Genomic DNA, 16,687 nt, shown 5'->3' with positions numbered 1-16,687 from the left:
GGGAGCTCTGTCAGCCCAGGAGTTCACACAGAAGGAAACAGATCTTAGTGGTGACCACAGGCCACCAAAGAGTCCCTTCTGTCCAAGACTCAGGTCTCTCTGCTTCTTCCAGACCATTGTAGGTAAGTGGCCACTGGCATCGAAACCAGAGCAATCCTTTCCTACCAGAGCAAAGCTTTCCAGCTGTTTGAGGAACAGCTTTAATGCATAGTGCCTGGACAGCTTCGGCGGTGAGTACTGTGTGGTATCCCCTGGGGAGGGTCTGGAGAGCTCTGTTCATCAGTGGAAAGTGACCTGTGTTCTAATACCCAATCTGGAGGCACAAAAAAAGACATTCACTCAACACCAGAGTCTCCTGAGGGTAGCAAGGACATACACTCCAAGTTCATGCTCCAGGTTTGCACTGGACACTCAAAGGGCTGCCCTTTAACAGAACCTGCACACCAGTTTGTCAAGCGGTTCTGGTTTAGATGGAGCCCACTGGAACAGGACCAGCCAAGCCATTTGCAAGGATACAGAGAAGCCCTGGGTTTGGAACCTGGCCTTCCACCATGTGGCCACAACCATGGCCCTTGCCACACACTCCAGCCAAGCAGCATCCCCCCCCCCCCAATTCAGCCTGGCCCTGTGAGGCCGCCTTACCTGCCTGGCTGTCCCGGGGTCTGCACTGAACCTCTTCCACACACTCAGCCGGGAACCACCCAATATGGCCACGGGCGCTGCCTTCCCAGAAGCCACCCTCGCCGATGCTCAGAACTAGAGGTAACAGAAAGGAGAAAGGCATCAGTAATGGGGACAGAAGGGACTAAGCAATGGGACACCAAACAACAGGCAGAAGGAGTGAGGGCTCGCACTGCCCACAGCTTGGCAGATGAGGCTGAGTAGCCTTCAGAGAACATAGTGCCAAGGGGTGGGGCAGCCCCAGCCCATGGATCTCTCCCACCTGGTGGAGGAGAGTGAAATTCTAGAGAGCCTTTTCCCTATTTTATTTTCTTCTTTGTGTTTATGTGTGGCTATGTGAAGGAGCTTGCTATCCTGTCCATACATCTTAATCTGTCTTGAAATTATTTGAGACTCAAAGCCCTGTCGTGGAGAAAAAGTGGCCCAGCATGAGTATTTCTTTCCATTATTCTGACCTCAAATGGCAGATAAAGATCTGCTCAGTGTGTGGATATGAAAGGAACAGAACAGCAGACTCTGGCTTTGTAAATTCTTGTCTAATAATCGGAGGAAATGACCCAAATAAAAAGAGACAAGCCACTTCCATGCTGACTGATACCATCATATTTGCTTGAAACAATTTCCTCGCAGTGTGGCTTCACGGATGTAACCTCTGCCCTCCACACAGCTCAGCTGGAGGAGAGTCAGCTCAGCCTTCCAGCTCTAGACCCGAGATGGTCATCTTGGAACATAGCCCTGGGTGGAAGAGCTGGGTTGTGCACTGAGGCCCACGAAGACACTTCCACGCCCATTCCTCAGGGCCTTCAGTGTGTCAACCCTGATGCTTCAAAGCACCCAGCAAGAAGTGAGATGCTAAGGTCCGGCTGGCATCCGTTTCTGCCATGCCACACTTTACCTGTCACATGTGGGATGACTTGTTTATCACTGTGTGCCTCGGAGTCTTCACTTGTTATAGAGGAATAAATACTATTCAGCTCATGGTACCACTGAGTCAGTAGAGGCCTATGAGTGCTGGCTCTGTTTGTGGGCATCCTGGCACACTGCCTGCCTGGGGGAAGCCCGCATTTAGCTGTGCAGTGGATTCCCCTCAGGCACACAGTCTGGGTGTGCCACCAGGGCAAGGCCCACAGAAGAAGAAAAAGGCTTGTGAGCACAGGCAGTTGCACACAGAAGTGTCATCTGGCAATTTAGGATTTACCAGCTCTGCTCTCTGGGGCATTTTAGTGACATGGGGAACAAGGAAACAACAGGATGCCAGGAGAGCCAGGTAAGATCGTCTGTGTGGGAGCAGACATGTCCATGTAAAAGTGGGTGTGCCTGTGAAGAAGTGTCTTTTGGAAGTGTGTGTGTGTGTGTGTGTGTGTGTGTGTGTGTGTGCGCGCGCGCGTGCGCACATGCGCGCGCGCCTGTGTAGGAATGAATGTCTTATAAAAGTGGGTGTGTCTGTGTGGGAGTGGGCATACCTTGACTAATAAAGAGGGAGTCAGGCTTGGCTTCCTTGTAAATCAATATTTAATTCAGAATAGCAAAGATTGCTCTTCTTGTTTAAGGCAATGTGTATAGATGAGGGAATCTCCTCCACAGAGCAGAACAAGAAATTGCACTGGGCTAGGTGTAATAAACTTGGGCAGAAGAGACTCATCCAGGCCAGACCTGGGGACAGAGAGCAGACTGGGAGGGGTCAGGGAAGAGCCAGAACTTCTGATGACCAGAGAGAGGGCAAAATGAAGATATCGCATGCCAGACACCCTTCCTGAGGAAGGGTGCACTTAGCACCCAGAACCGTCTAGAAGAAAGGACCATCCTAACTCTACACCTATCTCTGTAAGTACTGTAAGTCACTGATGGGGCAAAGAGCTCCTCATCCACTTTCTACAGGTCCAGCAACACTATCCAAGCAACCGTCACTACAGGAGGCCCCCCACTACAGATGTTCAGGGGTGGGATTTTCCATTCCAGTCTCGCCTGGCTGTAAAAATCAGCCAGGAGCATGGAGGAGTGAGGACCTGGAAGGTGTCCTCCTGCTTGGGACACATCTTGGGCCATCCCACACCTATGCCACCTTCTGCTTGGATTTAGCCTGGATGTTCAGCCACCCTGACCTCCTGGACAGCCAGTGCTGCCGCCTTGAGGCTGCCTGCCCAGGACCAGCAGTGGCTGCATCCAGCTGGCTCCCAGGGCTACCCAGGCAATGATGAACATGCTGGGGAGGTGCCAAGGACCTGTTTACTCCAAGCTTCCTCCAAACACTGCCATGCCTGGCAATGACTCCAGCTGCTCTGTGCTTGAGAGAATGGCAGTGGGGGCACAGGCTGGGGAGGACAGGCTTGCTGGACAGAGGTGCTGGGAGGTCTTCAAAACCTGGGCTTTGCGGGCCTCTGTGCCTCTGGCCTGCCTCTGCCAGCTCCACATATGTGGTCTAAGAACCACGCAAGCCATGGAGCTAGTGACACTTCCAGCTCAGATGGAAGCCTCCCCTACAGCACTCTTCTGCAATCTGCAAAGTCAGGAGATGTGAGATGTATCTTGGATTCCAATAGATCCCAGTGTAGAGAATAGCTTTGAAACCTAATAACGCAAACAGACACCATCAGGAGGTGCTAGCCCTTGTGCAGAGGCAGTCAGGCTCAACGGGGATGCTCCCTTGTTTCAGGAGCAGGAAGGGAGCTTTATAGGAGCCTCTATCCCCCTGGTCTCTATACTGGGCAGGGCACAGTCCCCACAGCAAGGCCAGCAGTGGAGGGGGATGTAGAGAAAAGCCCCCCAGTATGAGACTCGGGAAGGACCAGAAAGTTGGAACTGGAACCACAGACCTTGAAGATAGTGGGGAAAGTCCATGCCAGGGAAGGGGCTGGTGTCCGGAACACAAATGAAAGTTACCGGGTCCATGAATAAGGAGAACAAAGCATGTCCTTGAGAGAGCAGACAAAAGTGAATGGATGGAGTATAAACCTCCTGCATGTGCTTGCGGGTGGAATGATCTCACTGGGATCTTCAATGCGGTGCGTACGCCAAGCCGTGGTGCTGTGTTGTAAAACAGCACATGCAGCCAATGAGCAGAAACCCCAGCAGAGTCCTAAGAAGGCGCCGCAATGAGAAAGAAGCAATTTAAAGCACACGCTCAGAAAGTGCAGAAAACATAATTTTTGAAATTATGAACCTCACAGGAGGAACGAGATGGGGAAAGGGGGTTTTGGAGGAAAGTGTAAGTGAACTTGAAGGAGAAGTGAACAGGGCACTGGGGACTTGTTAGAGGCGCAGAGGCATGGAGGCATGGAAGCTGAATGCCCAGGCTAGGAAACAATGGGGTACACACTCTCCGGAACCTCACAGCAACTCCTGGTGAGTGCACAGATAAAAGAATGTATGTATCATTTGCTATGGGCTGAACACTGATCAGGTGGGGAGGGCAGAGTGAGAAGCCACCTGCCACCTCTATTTCATCTTGTGTCTAAGGCTGGGGCCCGGGCATGCTGAGCACAGGAAGTGCCCTTCTTGCTCCACCTGTGAGTTTTATCTTCGGCTCTGTGGCCCCTGCAGTCCCCAACTGCCTCTTCTCCAGTTCCCTCTGTGACCTTCGGCCACAAGCTTTGAAGTCACTACCCACCTCCTCTCTCCACACTCTATCACTGTATGTGCTTTCCCGCTGTGCCTCACAGACTCCCCTCACCTGTACAGGAGCGATCACTGGATCGCTAGGACTCCTGGGACAATGTTGGGTTTCTCAGCTTGTTCGTAAATGTCCTCAGAATTCGGTCTGGAGAATTCCCTTCACCTGCTTGATTTCCTCAGCTCATCAAACCCACACCATGGGCTGCCCCAACCACACTCTGTATGGGGTTTTCTGGCTGGAAAGCAGCTCGACTCACTGAGCCCCAGTTTGGTGCTTCCTTGTACTTCCCACAATGGACCCAGGAATGTGTGGGCATCTTCTATCCCTAAAGGCCCAGTGCTGGGGACAGTGAAAGAAAGGGACCAGTGAGAGTCACGGTGCCCTCCCAAGAGACCACATTTCCCGGAGTAGGCTCTGCTGAACTGATGGCTTGGATTCTGCCCTGGCTTTAGAAGACCGGCCAAAGTGTTTCATGGAGGCAGAGAGGCCCTGCCTTCCCCAGAAGCAGAAAATAAAGACTGACCTTTGACTCTGTCACCTCGGTGCAGGGGGATCTCGCCGTCGACTTGGGGTTGGTATGGCTTGATGGCGACGAAGAGTCTCCCGGGCACCGCACTGTACAGCTTCCTCCTGGGCCCTGGGTACTCAAAGGTGGAGAGGGAGTCCTTGTTGGCACCAGGAGTGAAGGGCGACCTGAACCAGGCAAGAGGGGATAGGAGAGAAGAAAGTCACACTTTGTCAACCATAGCCAAATCAGTTTATTTTTATTATTATCAGTTAATAATATATATAATATAATAACCCCACTGGGCTAAGAGTAGCCTGGCTGTTATGTGTGAGGCCAGATAGTAATGACACGTGTGGGCCAGGAGCAGTGTCTGTGCTGAAAAGACTCAAGGGGACCCAGTGGCTGTGCTGCTGGATACGTCCTCAAGGAAGTAAAGCAGGGTCTCAAAGGGACATGTGCACATTGTGTCCCTTGCAGCAGCATCCACAGCCCAGGTGTCCACAGACAGATGCTGGATAAACAGCACACTACCAACTATGCGATGGAACATTATTCAGTCAGAAAAAGGATGTTCTGACACTTGCCACAACAGGATGGACTCTGGGGACATTATGCTTGACGAAGGCAGTCATACAAGACCATATGCTGCATGATTCCATTCCTATGTGGTCCCTATTGTGAGGTCCAAGAGACAGAAAGTAAGATGGGGTGTCAGTGGTTCACAGGGACAGAGGTTCAGCTGGGAAGATGGAAGGTTCTGGAGATGCATGGTTGCAACAGTTTCAGGACACCACTGAGCTGGGCACAGACAATGGAGAAGATAGGAAATCTCACGAGTGTCTTACTATAATACTGAAAACAATTGAGGTGCCACCATCAGGGAAGCCCTTGCCATATATATATATATTTATTTTCCAATTCACTGTGAGCATTGGTCACCCTGGTAAGGACACACACGGAATCCTCCACCAAAAGTGCTATGACCATGGGCATCCTTCTGGCCATTCCCAAGAGGACTTTTAGTTTTATACTGAATTAGTGTTCCAGGTCCAGTTTCCCCCAACAGCAAGAAGCCTTAATCTAGACAGCAATTTGGGACACACACAGTGACGGTCCTCTCACAGGGCAACTGTAGAGTCCTCACCATGGAGCACAGTGGGCGTCCAATGGGTGACAGACTGACTGCCGCATGCTCGGGACAAGTGATCACCCATGTCCTAAGCAGGGACAACCTCAAGGTGGCCTCCTGCCACTTCTTTTTCCAGAATGGGAGGCTTTGGACACAAACATGACCACATAAAGAAACATGCCAGGATGTCAGGACAACATCCCAAAGCTTTCTGGCCAGGAAGGCAGCACCTTCCCAATGCTGTGACCTTCCCAGAGGGTACTGGCCAGAGGAAAAGAGTGGGCATTTAAAGCATAGGAGGGGGTTCCAAATTGAGATAGGACCCCAAACCCCCAGCTCTGGTCTCTGGACCTACAGATGCTGTAGCCTTGAGCTTTGTGCAAGGGAAGGAAGGAGCCACTTAATGCAAGGACTAGTGGAAAAGAGGCTTGCAGGGAATTTCTAGAAGCTGGTGGGATGCTCTTTGATTAGTCAAGGTGAATTTCTGTCTGCATTTCATTTCTGTTGCTGTGATAAAACACTCTGACAAGAAAGCAATATGGGGGAAGAAGGGCTAATTTGGCTCACAATTCTAGGTCCTAGTCTGTTTCTGTGGGGAAGTAAAGACAGGCACTTCAAACAGTTAGCACATCCCATCTAGTCAAGGGCTTGGAGAAGTGAACAGAGCTAACTTTCTCCTTTCTTCTTCAGCCCAGGACTCCAAGCCTAGGGAATAGTGCCACCCATGTGCCCACATCAATTAAGGCAGTTAGAAGATATTCCTCACAGGCATACCTATCTAGCCTGACCTAGGCAATCCCTTATTGAGATGATCTTTCCCAGGTGCCATTTATACTGTTTGCCCATGTGTACAAAGGTCCTGTGGTTTTTGGTGCTCTTATAGAATTGCAAAAGTGTGCTCTGTTACATTTACTTCTGATCAATAGTGAGATGTGTTATCCATTATGTCATTGGCCCATGGGTTCTTACTTTTTCCTACTGGCATGATCATGGGATCCAGCCACTGGACCCTGGTTGAGATCTTTGAGGGGCCGGTCTACAGACAGGATATTGGGGCTGTGGTATGCTAAATTTAGGCCCTCATTTACAATGTTGGTGAGGATGGATGGGGATTGAATGCACAGGCCTTGCCTGCCCCAAAGCCTGGATCTGCCCTTCATCCATGTAAAGCAAAGATAAAAAAGGCCAGGCCTTCTGACTTTGTATAGCATGGGTGTATGGTCTGGGGACATACCTGGGATCTGTGGACACTGTGGGAGGTAGAAGGCTGCATGTAGCTGGGGTTCTCCCTAGCAATGCACCCCCCCCACACACAAAGGGTTTTCTAAATCATAACCATGAATGCAATCATTACAGAATTCTGGAGGCACAGGTGCCTGAGTGGGCTATGTGACCACAAGGATGCCAGGTATTAGGTAGAGATAGAGGACAAGGCATGACCTAAGTACCACCACCTTATATAACCTCTCCTTGCCTTGTCAGCCACATCTTGGTGCTTCATGGATCCATCCATCCATCCATCCATCCATCCATCCATCCATCCATCCATCCCTCCATCCATCACTTACCAACATGTTCATCCACCATCCACTATTTGTCCAGCCATCTACTTAGCCACTGTCAACCACCTGTCCATCCACTCATCTGCTTACCTGACTGCATAGCCCAACATGATCTTTTCACTCACACACCCAAATTTTTAAGAAACGTTGACCAAAGCCCAGCTGACCCTTTATTATCAGATACTGGACAAGTCAGTGAATCTCTTGAAGCCTCAGAAGCATTGACCCCATTTCCCAGATAGGAGAGAGATTCCATGAATAATAACCTCACATGGAAGTCAGAGAGACCCTCGCATCCTGATGCTCTATCCTGCTGCCGTGTAGTAAAAGACAGGAGACTGTATGTCAAGGGGAGGTGTTTTATGAACAGTGCCCTCCTGCCCAGGGGCCATGTTCTCCTTATGGCAGCCTTGAGCAACAGTAGAGCCATGGCCGTTCACAGCCCCAGGTAAGTAAGGGGTAGTCTCAGATGAGCAGGCCTGAGAAGCCAAGCTGGGACACACAGTGTGAATGGTTCAGCAGTCCTCAGCCCTGGCATCTGTTTCCTTCATGTTCTGGCCAAGAGAAGCCAGATGGAGTACCAGCTAACTTGTTTTAGTCTGAGGGTTAGACTGCTGGAGATTCAGTACCAGAAAGCTACTGTTCTGTTCTGGGGGTAACTGGGAAGGGTAAATTGGGCCATTTCCCAGCTACCCTGTGTGAACAGGAACTACCCACACACTGAGCTCTCTCCATTCATTCACTCCTCCATCAGTTACTCACTCATCTATTTATAACTTCCCAGGTGGTCCAGCACAGGGCAGCACACACATCTGAGCATGGAAGACAAGAGAGGCCACACAGGGTGAGCCAGAGTGTACTCCAACCAGGTATGTTTCTGCTAAGACCAGGGTGATGGCAGAAGTCAAGGTTTGGGTGCACACACCTTGTCTAAGCTAGGGTGAGAGTCAGTGTAACTGAGGCCACAGAAAGTGTCCAAAGGGACACATGGCAAATCAGAGACTAGGGTACCACGGCTGTGGCAATAGGATGGGACCAGAGTGGTCCAAGGATGGAGGTGGGCATTCTATAAGGAGGCATTGTGGCTGCTCTTAGGCAGACAGGGGACAGGGCTGATGTGCAGAGTCAAAGAATTCCAGATGTGGCCAGGAAGAGTCAGCTGGCGGAGGCCTGTTGAAATCACTGTCTCTCTGGGAGAGGGCTGGGATAATGGAAGTTGTGAGAGCTGCTAGCTGGGGGTTGGGCATGGCAGATGGCATGTCCAGCACATAGGGGCTTGAGTGCTGGCTGTGGGTCAGCTGCATTACCCATCATTGCCATGCCTACAGACTCAATACATGCCATCCTGCTCTTTTCTGGCCATTGAGGACTTAGAGAAAGGAACATACCAAACCAGCAAGGACATGAGGCATATTTCAGACACCTCGGCTCACCCTGCCCCCAGCTGCCCATCCCCAGGAGCTATTACAGGGACAAAGACTTGCCATAACTCAATAGGCCCATCACACTAGCCCAAAGAGGCCGCTTCAGGAGGGGCTAGGATACAGGTGGGACAATCAGCCTTCAGTGGGCAGACCCACCGGATCTTTGAGAGTGAATAGAGTGAGGGGCCTACCCAACTCACAGGTAGGAAGTGGGGTACCAGTACTGTGCTAACCATGGAGGAGTACCTCCTTGGTCCAAATGGCCAACAAGCCCTTAATGGATCTAGTTGGGTGTGAGAGGGTTCTACCTGTATGTAAGGCCAGGTCCACCTCAACTCAGAGACCTCCACTCTGTGATAACGGCTGCTCTAATCATGGCTTCTTCCCCATGTTTTCCATCCTCTGCTGAACTTAGGGGGGTCATCCCTTCCTGACACCCACTCATTTTCTACTCCAGAGAGTAGCCTTTTCCCTCCCCAGGTCTGAATCCCATCTTGTGTGAAGCCAGTGCTGTTACCAAGCTGCCTCTCTCCCATGCAAGGTGGGGGAACACACATTCACCTGCACACAGCGAGTGCCCCGTGCAAGGGGCTGTAACTCCTGCACCCAGGCAGTTGTGGCCTGCCAGAGGGGCCACAGACTACTGCACTTTGCAGAAGACACAAGGAGAAGGGGTGTCTGAACCCAGATTCCACAAGCAGCCAAGATGTACCTGCTGCTATGAGGAGCACCATTCACTTGGCCCTACCTGCTCCAACCTTAAACCTGGTAGTCTTACCCACACTGTACTGATGGTGTCTGAGTGACATCTACCACACATTAGGTGTGGGTGCCAAGAAGGTGGCCAGGGAGATCTAGACTCCATATTAAAATTAACTAACTCTCTCTGTCTCTCTCTCACACTCTCTCTCTCCCTCCCTCCTTTTCCTCCCCCATCCTCCCTCTCTCTTTCCCTTTTTCTCCCTCCCTCTCCCCTCCCCTTCCTGTTAGCACAGCCCAGGGATCAGGATGGAATCCAGAGGAGGGAGCCCTTTTCCCTCTTCACTGAGATAACCATGTCTCTGCTCCATTGAGGGTAGGATTGAGTGTGCAGGTCCCCATGTTCCTATAGGTCCAGAGGGAGAATATATATATTGGTAGAAATAGGCCATAGCCATAGGGCAATCTGACTGTCACCTTCACAGCCATGTCTGATAGGTTGGGATGGACAGGCAAAGTGGTTACCCCAGAATCTTCAGTGAGCTTATAGGAAAATACTAGACTGTCCTGTGTGCTTTGAAGTTCATGGCACGTCTAGAAAGTTTTATGGTCTCTGAGCACCTTGCTTTGTGATGTGAGATCCTTGTCTCAAGAGGGTGTCCTTTTCTGATATGAACTCCTGGGGATGGATGGGGCTTGGGAAGGGCAGCATGTCCCAGATGAACACAGCTGGCAAGGGGCCTAGGACACCACTGGCTCCCCAGTGATCTCACAGCACCAGGTCTTTCTCCCTGCCAAAGCAAGAGTCACTCAGGACAGATAAGATGGTAGCGGAATGTCCTTGTGATGAGTACAGCCAGATCAGCCTGTGATGTTGAGCACTCTTCCACATCTGGGCAGCTGAGAAAGGCCTGGGAGTACTGGACTGCCCTATCCAGCTCCCAGGGTTCCCACAGGATAAATGCAAGACTCCAGGGAAAGGTATCAGGATTGTGACTCAGCTGTGCCCTTGGGTGCCACTAGAGGGCGCCATCTCTGGAGAGGTGAGCACAGACACTCACCTGTGCTATATAGGCCCAGGGCAGAAGCTGTGGACAAGCACGCTGCTTCCCACTCCTTCTGGGCCAGCCTGCGTTAGTTAGGACAGGGTAGGAGAAAATCAAAGAAGAGACCAAGGAGACAAAAGGTATGAGAGAAGAAGGATGGACTCCTCCAGTGAAGACAGGGCCATGGCAGGTGCCTGTCCGCATCCTGCTATCCACTGCCTGCCACAACAATCACAGGAAGCCAGTAAGACCCATCCTGCTGCCCTGAATCTCTCTGATGGCCACCAAACATGGCCTCAAGGCACCATAATGAGCTGATCCCCAGAGTCTCTTCTCTTGGCTAAGAAACTCAGGAAGGCAGAGGGGGCTTGGGAGCTGACATGGGGATGCAGGTCCCCTCCTGTGCAGTTTGAAAGCCCCTTCTCTAGAAGAGGTCTAGGCTGTGACACCCTGAGTGCTACCCCAGTCTGCCCAATTCTAGCCTGCTCCTTGGGCTGCTTCAGAGGTGGTGGAGGGGCTCTGAGGCCCTGCCGTGCTGGGCAGAGACAGTTTCCACTTGCGGCATAAGCTGAGGCTGCTGGGGACATGGCTGGCCTCTTGTGCTGTAACGTGGCTTTGAGCCTCGGCTATTTCCTCCAGGCTGAGACATCCCATGGCTGTAAGCATGTGGTCCCTGGAGTGGGCACAGTGCGCATGACAGGAGGAGACTGTGCTACAGGCTGTATGACAGCACAGATTGTACTCTCCACCCTGACTCCCTAATAAGGCCATTTCACTTCAAGAACCAAGGAGTCAAGGCACTGGGAAAAATATAAGGCCTCTGCAAAGCTCAGCTTCCCTCACCCATGCTGAAAAAGTAGCCACTAAGGGTACCAGGCTAAACAGGGAGACCCCAGCCTCAGAGGGCAGAATTCAACCTGAGTTGAGAAACATATATGGCTAACCTTCTCCCACAGGAACCCACGCCCACTACCCAGCTTCTCCTTACCCCACATGCCAATGTGGCTGTGGCCTCTTGCCATCCTCGCCAGTGCCACCAAGCCTGTTGAGTGAGGGGGAGCGGCTGCGGGGCCCAGGGGCATAGCTTCCAAGGCTCTTCGTGGCTCCATCAGGCTTGTTGGGTGTCTGCTGCAGCAGCTGGGGTGAGAGGCTTCGGTGGGAGGTGGCTGCAGAGCAGACAGCCCATTCAGGTGCACCAGCATGGAGGTTGTTGTCACTATTGGAACGCAGAAGAACTCTGGGGGCAGCCAATGTATTGGGGGGCCGCCGCCTGCGGTTGGAATAAGCTGGGGCCTCTCGGAAGGGCACTGGTTTGGGGAGAGAAAGAGAGAGGCAGATAAGTAATACCAGGGAACAGGGACACAGGGAGGCCAGCCAGGTCTGCATGCATCCAAGCCCCCATGCAAGCCAGTGATGGGCCTGAAGGCTTGATGCAATATCTGTTGCTGGGCTCCCCAAGGCCTGACTCACCCCCGACATGAATGCAGAGGAACACTGAGGTACATGGATGCTCAAGCCAGGACCTCAATGGAAGGGAGCCAGGGTCTCACCTTCCATCGGGCTAGCCCATGCCTTCAGCAGGAAGACACAGCCATGACACACGTAAGGATAGGCTTCCCTGTGTCATTAGTGACACTGCATGGCTCAAGAGCATCCCTTAAAAACTCGAACTTGACCTCTGTGATGGGCAGACCTATGTGCCCAAAGTTCATATGCTAGGGTATAACCCAGGACCTTAGGATGTGGCCACATATGGAAAGAGGTCCTTTATAGGGGTGACTACATTAAAATGGGTCACTAGGATGACCTCATGTGACAGCAATAATCAGAATCCAGAGATCAGAACCCAGACACACAGAGGATGACATGAGGTACAGAGAAGACATCACCTGTAAGCCACAGACAGACCTCAGGGAAGCAGCCCTGTGTTAAAACTTGGGCATTCAGCATCCAGGATGGGGAATGAGGGATATTTCATCTTTATGAACCACTCAGGCCTACAGCCTTGGTCACAGCTCTCCCAGCAAGGGAAGCCAGCCACTTCTGACACCCCCTGCCCCTCCAATCTCTTAGGTAGTCCAATCTCTTGGGTAGAGGAGCCCACAACACCTCAGAATCTTCCCTTTCTCCTCCCAGCAAGTGGGGCCTAGCATCATGTGGCACCACTTCACTGAGTGTCTGTCTCACAGAAAGGTCTAGACAGAGCTGGGTCCTCATACTCCTGAGCCCAATAAACCCAGGACTCAGATAAGGCAAACACAGGCACCTCAAGGGATGGTGTTCACACTGCAGTCACCCTGAGCATTTAGCTGCTTGGCCAGCAACAGAAATCAATCTTTACATTACAGAGCTTCTCAGGACCAGCCCTCCAGGCTTCAGGGACAGTAGATGCCCTCACTTTGATGGCCAGAGATACTGTGTATATCCTAGCCTCTTGATGCCCAGGGAGGCTTTGCTATAGGATTTCTGCCCCTAGATCCTTAAAGCTTGTACTGTCCAAGGCTAGGGCTCCATTCTGCAGACACGACCCTGTGAAGCCAAAGAGAACTAGAGCTTCCAGGGGAACTGACCTGGGTAAGGACCCTGACATCAAAGGAGAAGCAGAACATCACAGTTTAGGACAGCCTATGGCATCAGCTGCCAGCTGCACAAGGTTGGAAGTTAGAGGTGGGCACCTCATAGAGAGCTAAGATGCCTGCTCCATCACAGAGCCCACAGCCTTCTACTCATCTGGACAGCAGAAGGATGAGGACATAAGAGGTACTAGAAATAGGTAGCTCGGGCACAGTTGGCGGGAATAGAATGACTTTGGCAGACCTTATGGGGTCAGAGGTGGCCCTGCAGAGCTGACAGTGATAGAGGTGGCTCTGGAGGAACTCACCGGCACAGAGAGGGTCCAGGTATAGCTCAAGAGGTGGCCCTGGCAAACTCACAAGGACAGAGGTGGCTCTGGAGGAACTCACCAGGGACCGAGTTAGCACCAGCACTGCTCATGGGGACTGAGTGGCCTTGACATGCCCTCTAAGGACAGAGGTAGCCCCTGCATAGTTCAAGGGGACAGAAGTGGCTCTGACAGTACTCTTTTAGGTCAGCTGCGACTCAGGACACTCCTCTTTTCTAGGAATCAGAGTGAGGGCAAGCGGGAAGCCTCACAGCAGGGGAAGAAGTGGTTGGGCTCAGGGTCATTTGATATGTAAAGGGAGTCCTCATCTTTCCCAGGGGACAGGGGCATGTCTCAGGTACCCTGCTTTCTTTGCAAGCGTTTGATGAGGGAAGATGCTAACCAAGCCTCCTGGCTATATGCTAACTCACCCCCAGTTTGTCCAGTATGTGACTCACAGGGGCTGGCCAGGATCAGACCAGCAGTACCAAAGGCTGACAGTGTCTGCTTTGGAGCCAAGAACCTGTGCCTTTGAAGACCTAGGCCCCAGCAGCCCACCTCCAAAAGAATCATAGCTAGGTCAGGCCACCAAGTGTGACCGGCTGGGCACAAAGGAAACCTGGCTGATGACGTTCCTCGAGTAGGACCTTGAAAAGTCTCAGAGTATTCACATGGAGCCTATAACTGTAACCAACAAGGGAGCCTGTGGTGATCTTGGGACTTACAGAGGTGGGGGCTTTAAAAGGCCTTAAGGACAGGTGACCCCACAATCTCAGCAGGCCTCATCTGTCATTCACTGAGATTGGGGGCTGGTGGACTCTGGTGTGAAAGCCAAAAGGCTGGTAGACAGAGAGAGGATAAAATGGTCCCCGTACCTTGGGGCTTCCAGGAGTACCCCCTGGGCGAGGCACATGGAGGGTACCACACAGCTCCAAGACCCAGCCATGCTGGCAACCTGCGACTGTGCATATGTAGAGCCACCCATCCTTAAGAGTACAGTTGATTGCATCTCTGACTGTGTGACCAGTAAGGAATTAACACCCTTAATGGCAAAGTGAGTAGATATGAGGCAAGGGGACTAATGGCCTGCCCATTGAGAAGATATACTCTGTAGGAAAGAAAAGTCCATAGAAACATAGAATGGAGATAGCATTAGTTAACACACTAACCCATGGCTGCGATTCATGCCATCCATAGGTTATAAAAATCGAAGTCCCACATGGCGAATTTTGGTAAGCCTTATGAAAAAAAGAATCTAGTCTATTCTATATCCATTCTGAAGGAAGGAGGGGGCAGGATGTCCTCATGCAGGCAAGGCTATGCAGGCAGGGTCATAGAATAAAACAGCCAGGACATTTATACACATTTCACCCCAAAGACCACACAAGTGAGTCAAATGGACCCACACAGGTGACATTAGGGTGAACGGTTTAATGAAAATCGCTTTGCTTAATAACCAAACCACACATCAAATTAGTTTCTAGGCTGCTGAAATATCTCTGGTGTTTAGTTCACAGTGAGCTTAGGTGGAAAGTGAGCTTTCTAATTTTCTTAAAGTCACCTCTTTGGAAACCTGGTTTCATCAGAGAAAGGGCTTGCCGTCTGACAAAACTCTCTGACTGGGGCCATACACGCAAAGAATGTTTTTTTTTTTTTTTTTTCATAAAAGTGTTAAAAATAGCTTCTTTCCTGTCTGAAAATGATTAATATGCCACCCAACGGTTTCCTTCTTTCAGGCAATCTGCAAGCTCTTAGGTGGGTGGATATTTTCTTAGCTGTCTTACATGCATTTATTTATACAGTTTTTTCTTTCCCACAATAAAATTCATACAAGGTATAATAAAGAGGGATTCTTCGTGCGCCCCATGGCTTCACAAGCCAGGGACAGCCAGGCAGCACTGGCAACTGGCACTGGAAGAGGATGCCATGGGATTATCCAGCCATGTGCCCTGACCCTCCTTAGCAGGTGCTCACAGCCTCCAGGTAACTGGAGGATGAAAGCCAAAACTTCTTTTATTTTCCCTAGGACCTAGTTTCCCAATGTGCCCTCTGAATGAGATGTTCTGGAATGCAGTTCCACCAGAGGATGGTGGCTTAGGAACACACTTAAATACAAAGGCACCTTCATCTGTGTTAATCTTCAAGACCTGGCTAGAGCCAAACCGTATCACAAAGCTGGGGCAATTATTCCTTGAGCGATGAATCTCAACCAGCAATTTGGGGAGGCACCCAAGTCCCCTCTCCCCACAGAAGCAGCCCACAGCTGCTCCCTAGGCACCCCACGCTTCCTACAGCTTTCTCCTTACCTTCCTTCTTGGTGAAGGCATTTAACAAAGACTTCATTTTCCCTGTGACTTTGGCAGCGGTCCGCTCATTATATAACCCTCTCGGCGGGCAGGAAGGCTAGGCGCGCAGCCCGGCCCCTCGGAGCTGGCGCGGCTGGGACCCGGCGAGCAGTGGCGGGCGTCTGGGCACTCTGCAGCCCCGAGCATCGCTGGGCATGCCAGACCCAGCGTGCTGGTGACAAAGCCCACCCCATATTCTGTCTGTCAGCTGGGAAGCAACTGTGCGCAGACTGAGGCTGCTCTCAGAGTCGGCTACCTCTGGCGGTGATCCTCATGTGAGCAATGCCACTCTGCTGGGCGAGCAAGCAGGGCATCGGGGAAGCAGCACCACGCAGGGTTAACATGGAGCAGGCGACTGCGCGCAAGCTGGCGGCCAGGAGACACCGGGAGGCATTTGTGAGCCAGAGCCCCAGTTATCCAAGGAAACCCGGCTGCTGCCGGGCGCTCCGTGCGCCTGTGGCTAAATATAAAGTACTGTGCTTTTTCTTTTTTTCTTTCTTTTTTTTTTTTCTTTTTACATTTTTAAAGAAGAAGCCAAGTCTATTTGTCAGCTAGCAGATGTGGTAAGAAAGTCAAGGGGGAAATATCCACATTTCAGACAAGCCAACGAAAGATCCCTGACACCCGGGTAGGCATGCCAGGATTCAGGAATCCTGACAGTGACCTATTTCCCTTTGAAAGAATCAGACACAAGTAGCATTACTTCTCTGGCCCTCCCCATTCTGATAATGACCCTGGGAAAGCAGGGCTCCGCCTCCTGCCGCTTACATTTGCTTTTTTGGGGGGAGGGGATAGGAAA

General features: G+C 51.4%; 1 protein-coding gene across 3 annotated transcripts in view; it reads right to left on the bottom strand.

Moving 5' to 3' along the window:
• The window catches only part of Shank2 (SH3 and multiple ankyrin repeat domains 2), a 300,678-nt gene that overhangs the window by 243,758 nt on the left and 40,233 nt on the right, over nt 1–16,687 (bottom strand). For 2 of the 3 annotated variants that reach the window (XM_036200104.1, XM_036200106.1), the window contains exons 1-4: nt 15,850–16,332; nt 11,651–11,969; nt 4,818–4,987; nt 643–756 (exon numbers count right to left, since the gene is read on the bottom strand). In XM_036200104.1, the coding sequence (XP_036055997.1) occupies nt 643–756; nt 4,818–4,987; nt 11,651–11,969; nt 15,850–15,886 (640 nt within the window). In that variant the 5' untranslated portion in view covers nt 15,887–16,332. Of the gene's footprint in view, nt 1–642; nt 757–4,817; nt 4,988–11,650; nt 11,970–15,849; nt 16,333–16,687 lie in introns of those variants that run through there. The other variant, XM_036200105.1, reaches the window with a different exon arrangement.

Source organism: Onychomys torridus, chromosome 1 (assembly GCF_903995425.1).
Source record: "Onychomys torridus chromosome 1, mOncTor1.1, whole genome shotgun sequence".
In the NCBI taxonomy this organism is placed as follows: domain Eukaryota; kingdom Metazoa; phylum Chordata; class Mammalia; order Rodentia; family Cricetidae; genus Onychomys; species Onychomys torridus.
This window is presented reverse-complemented; position numbering and strand designations above follow the sequence as displayed.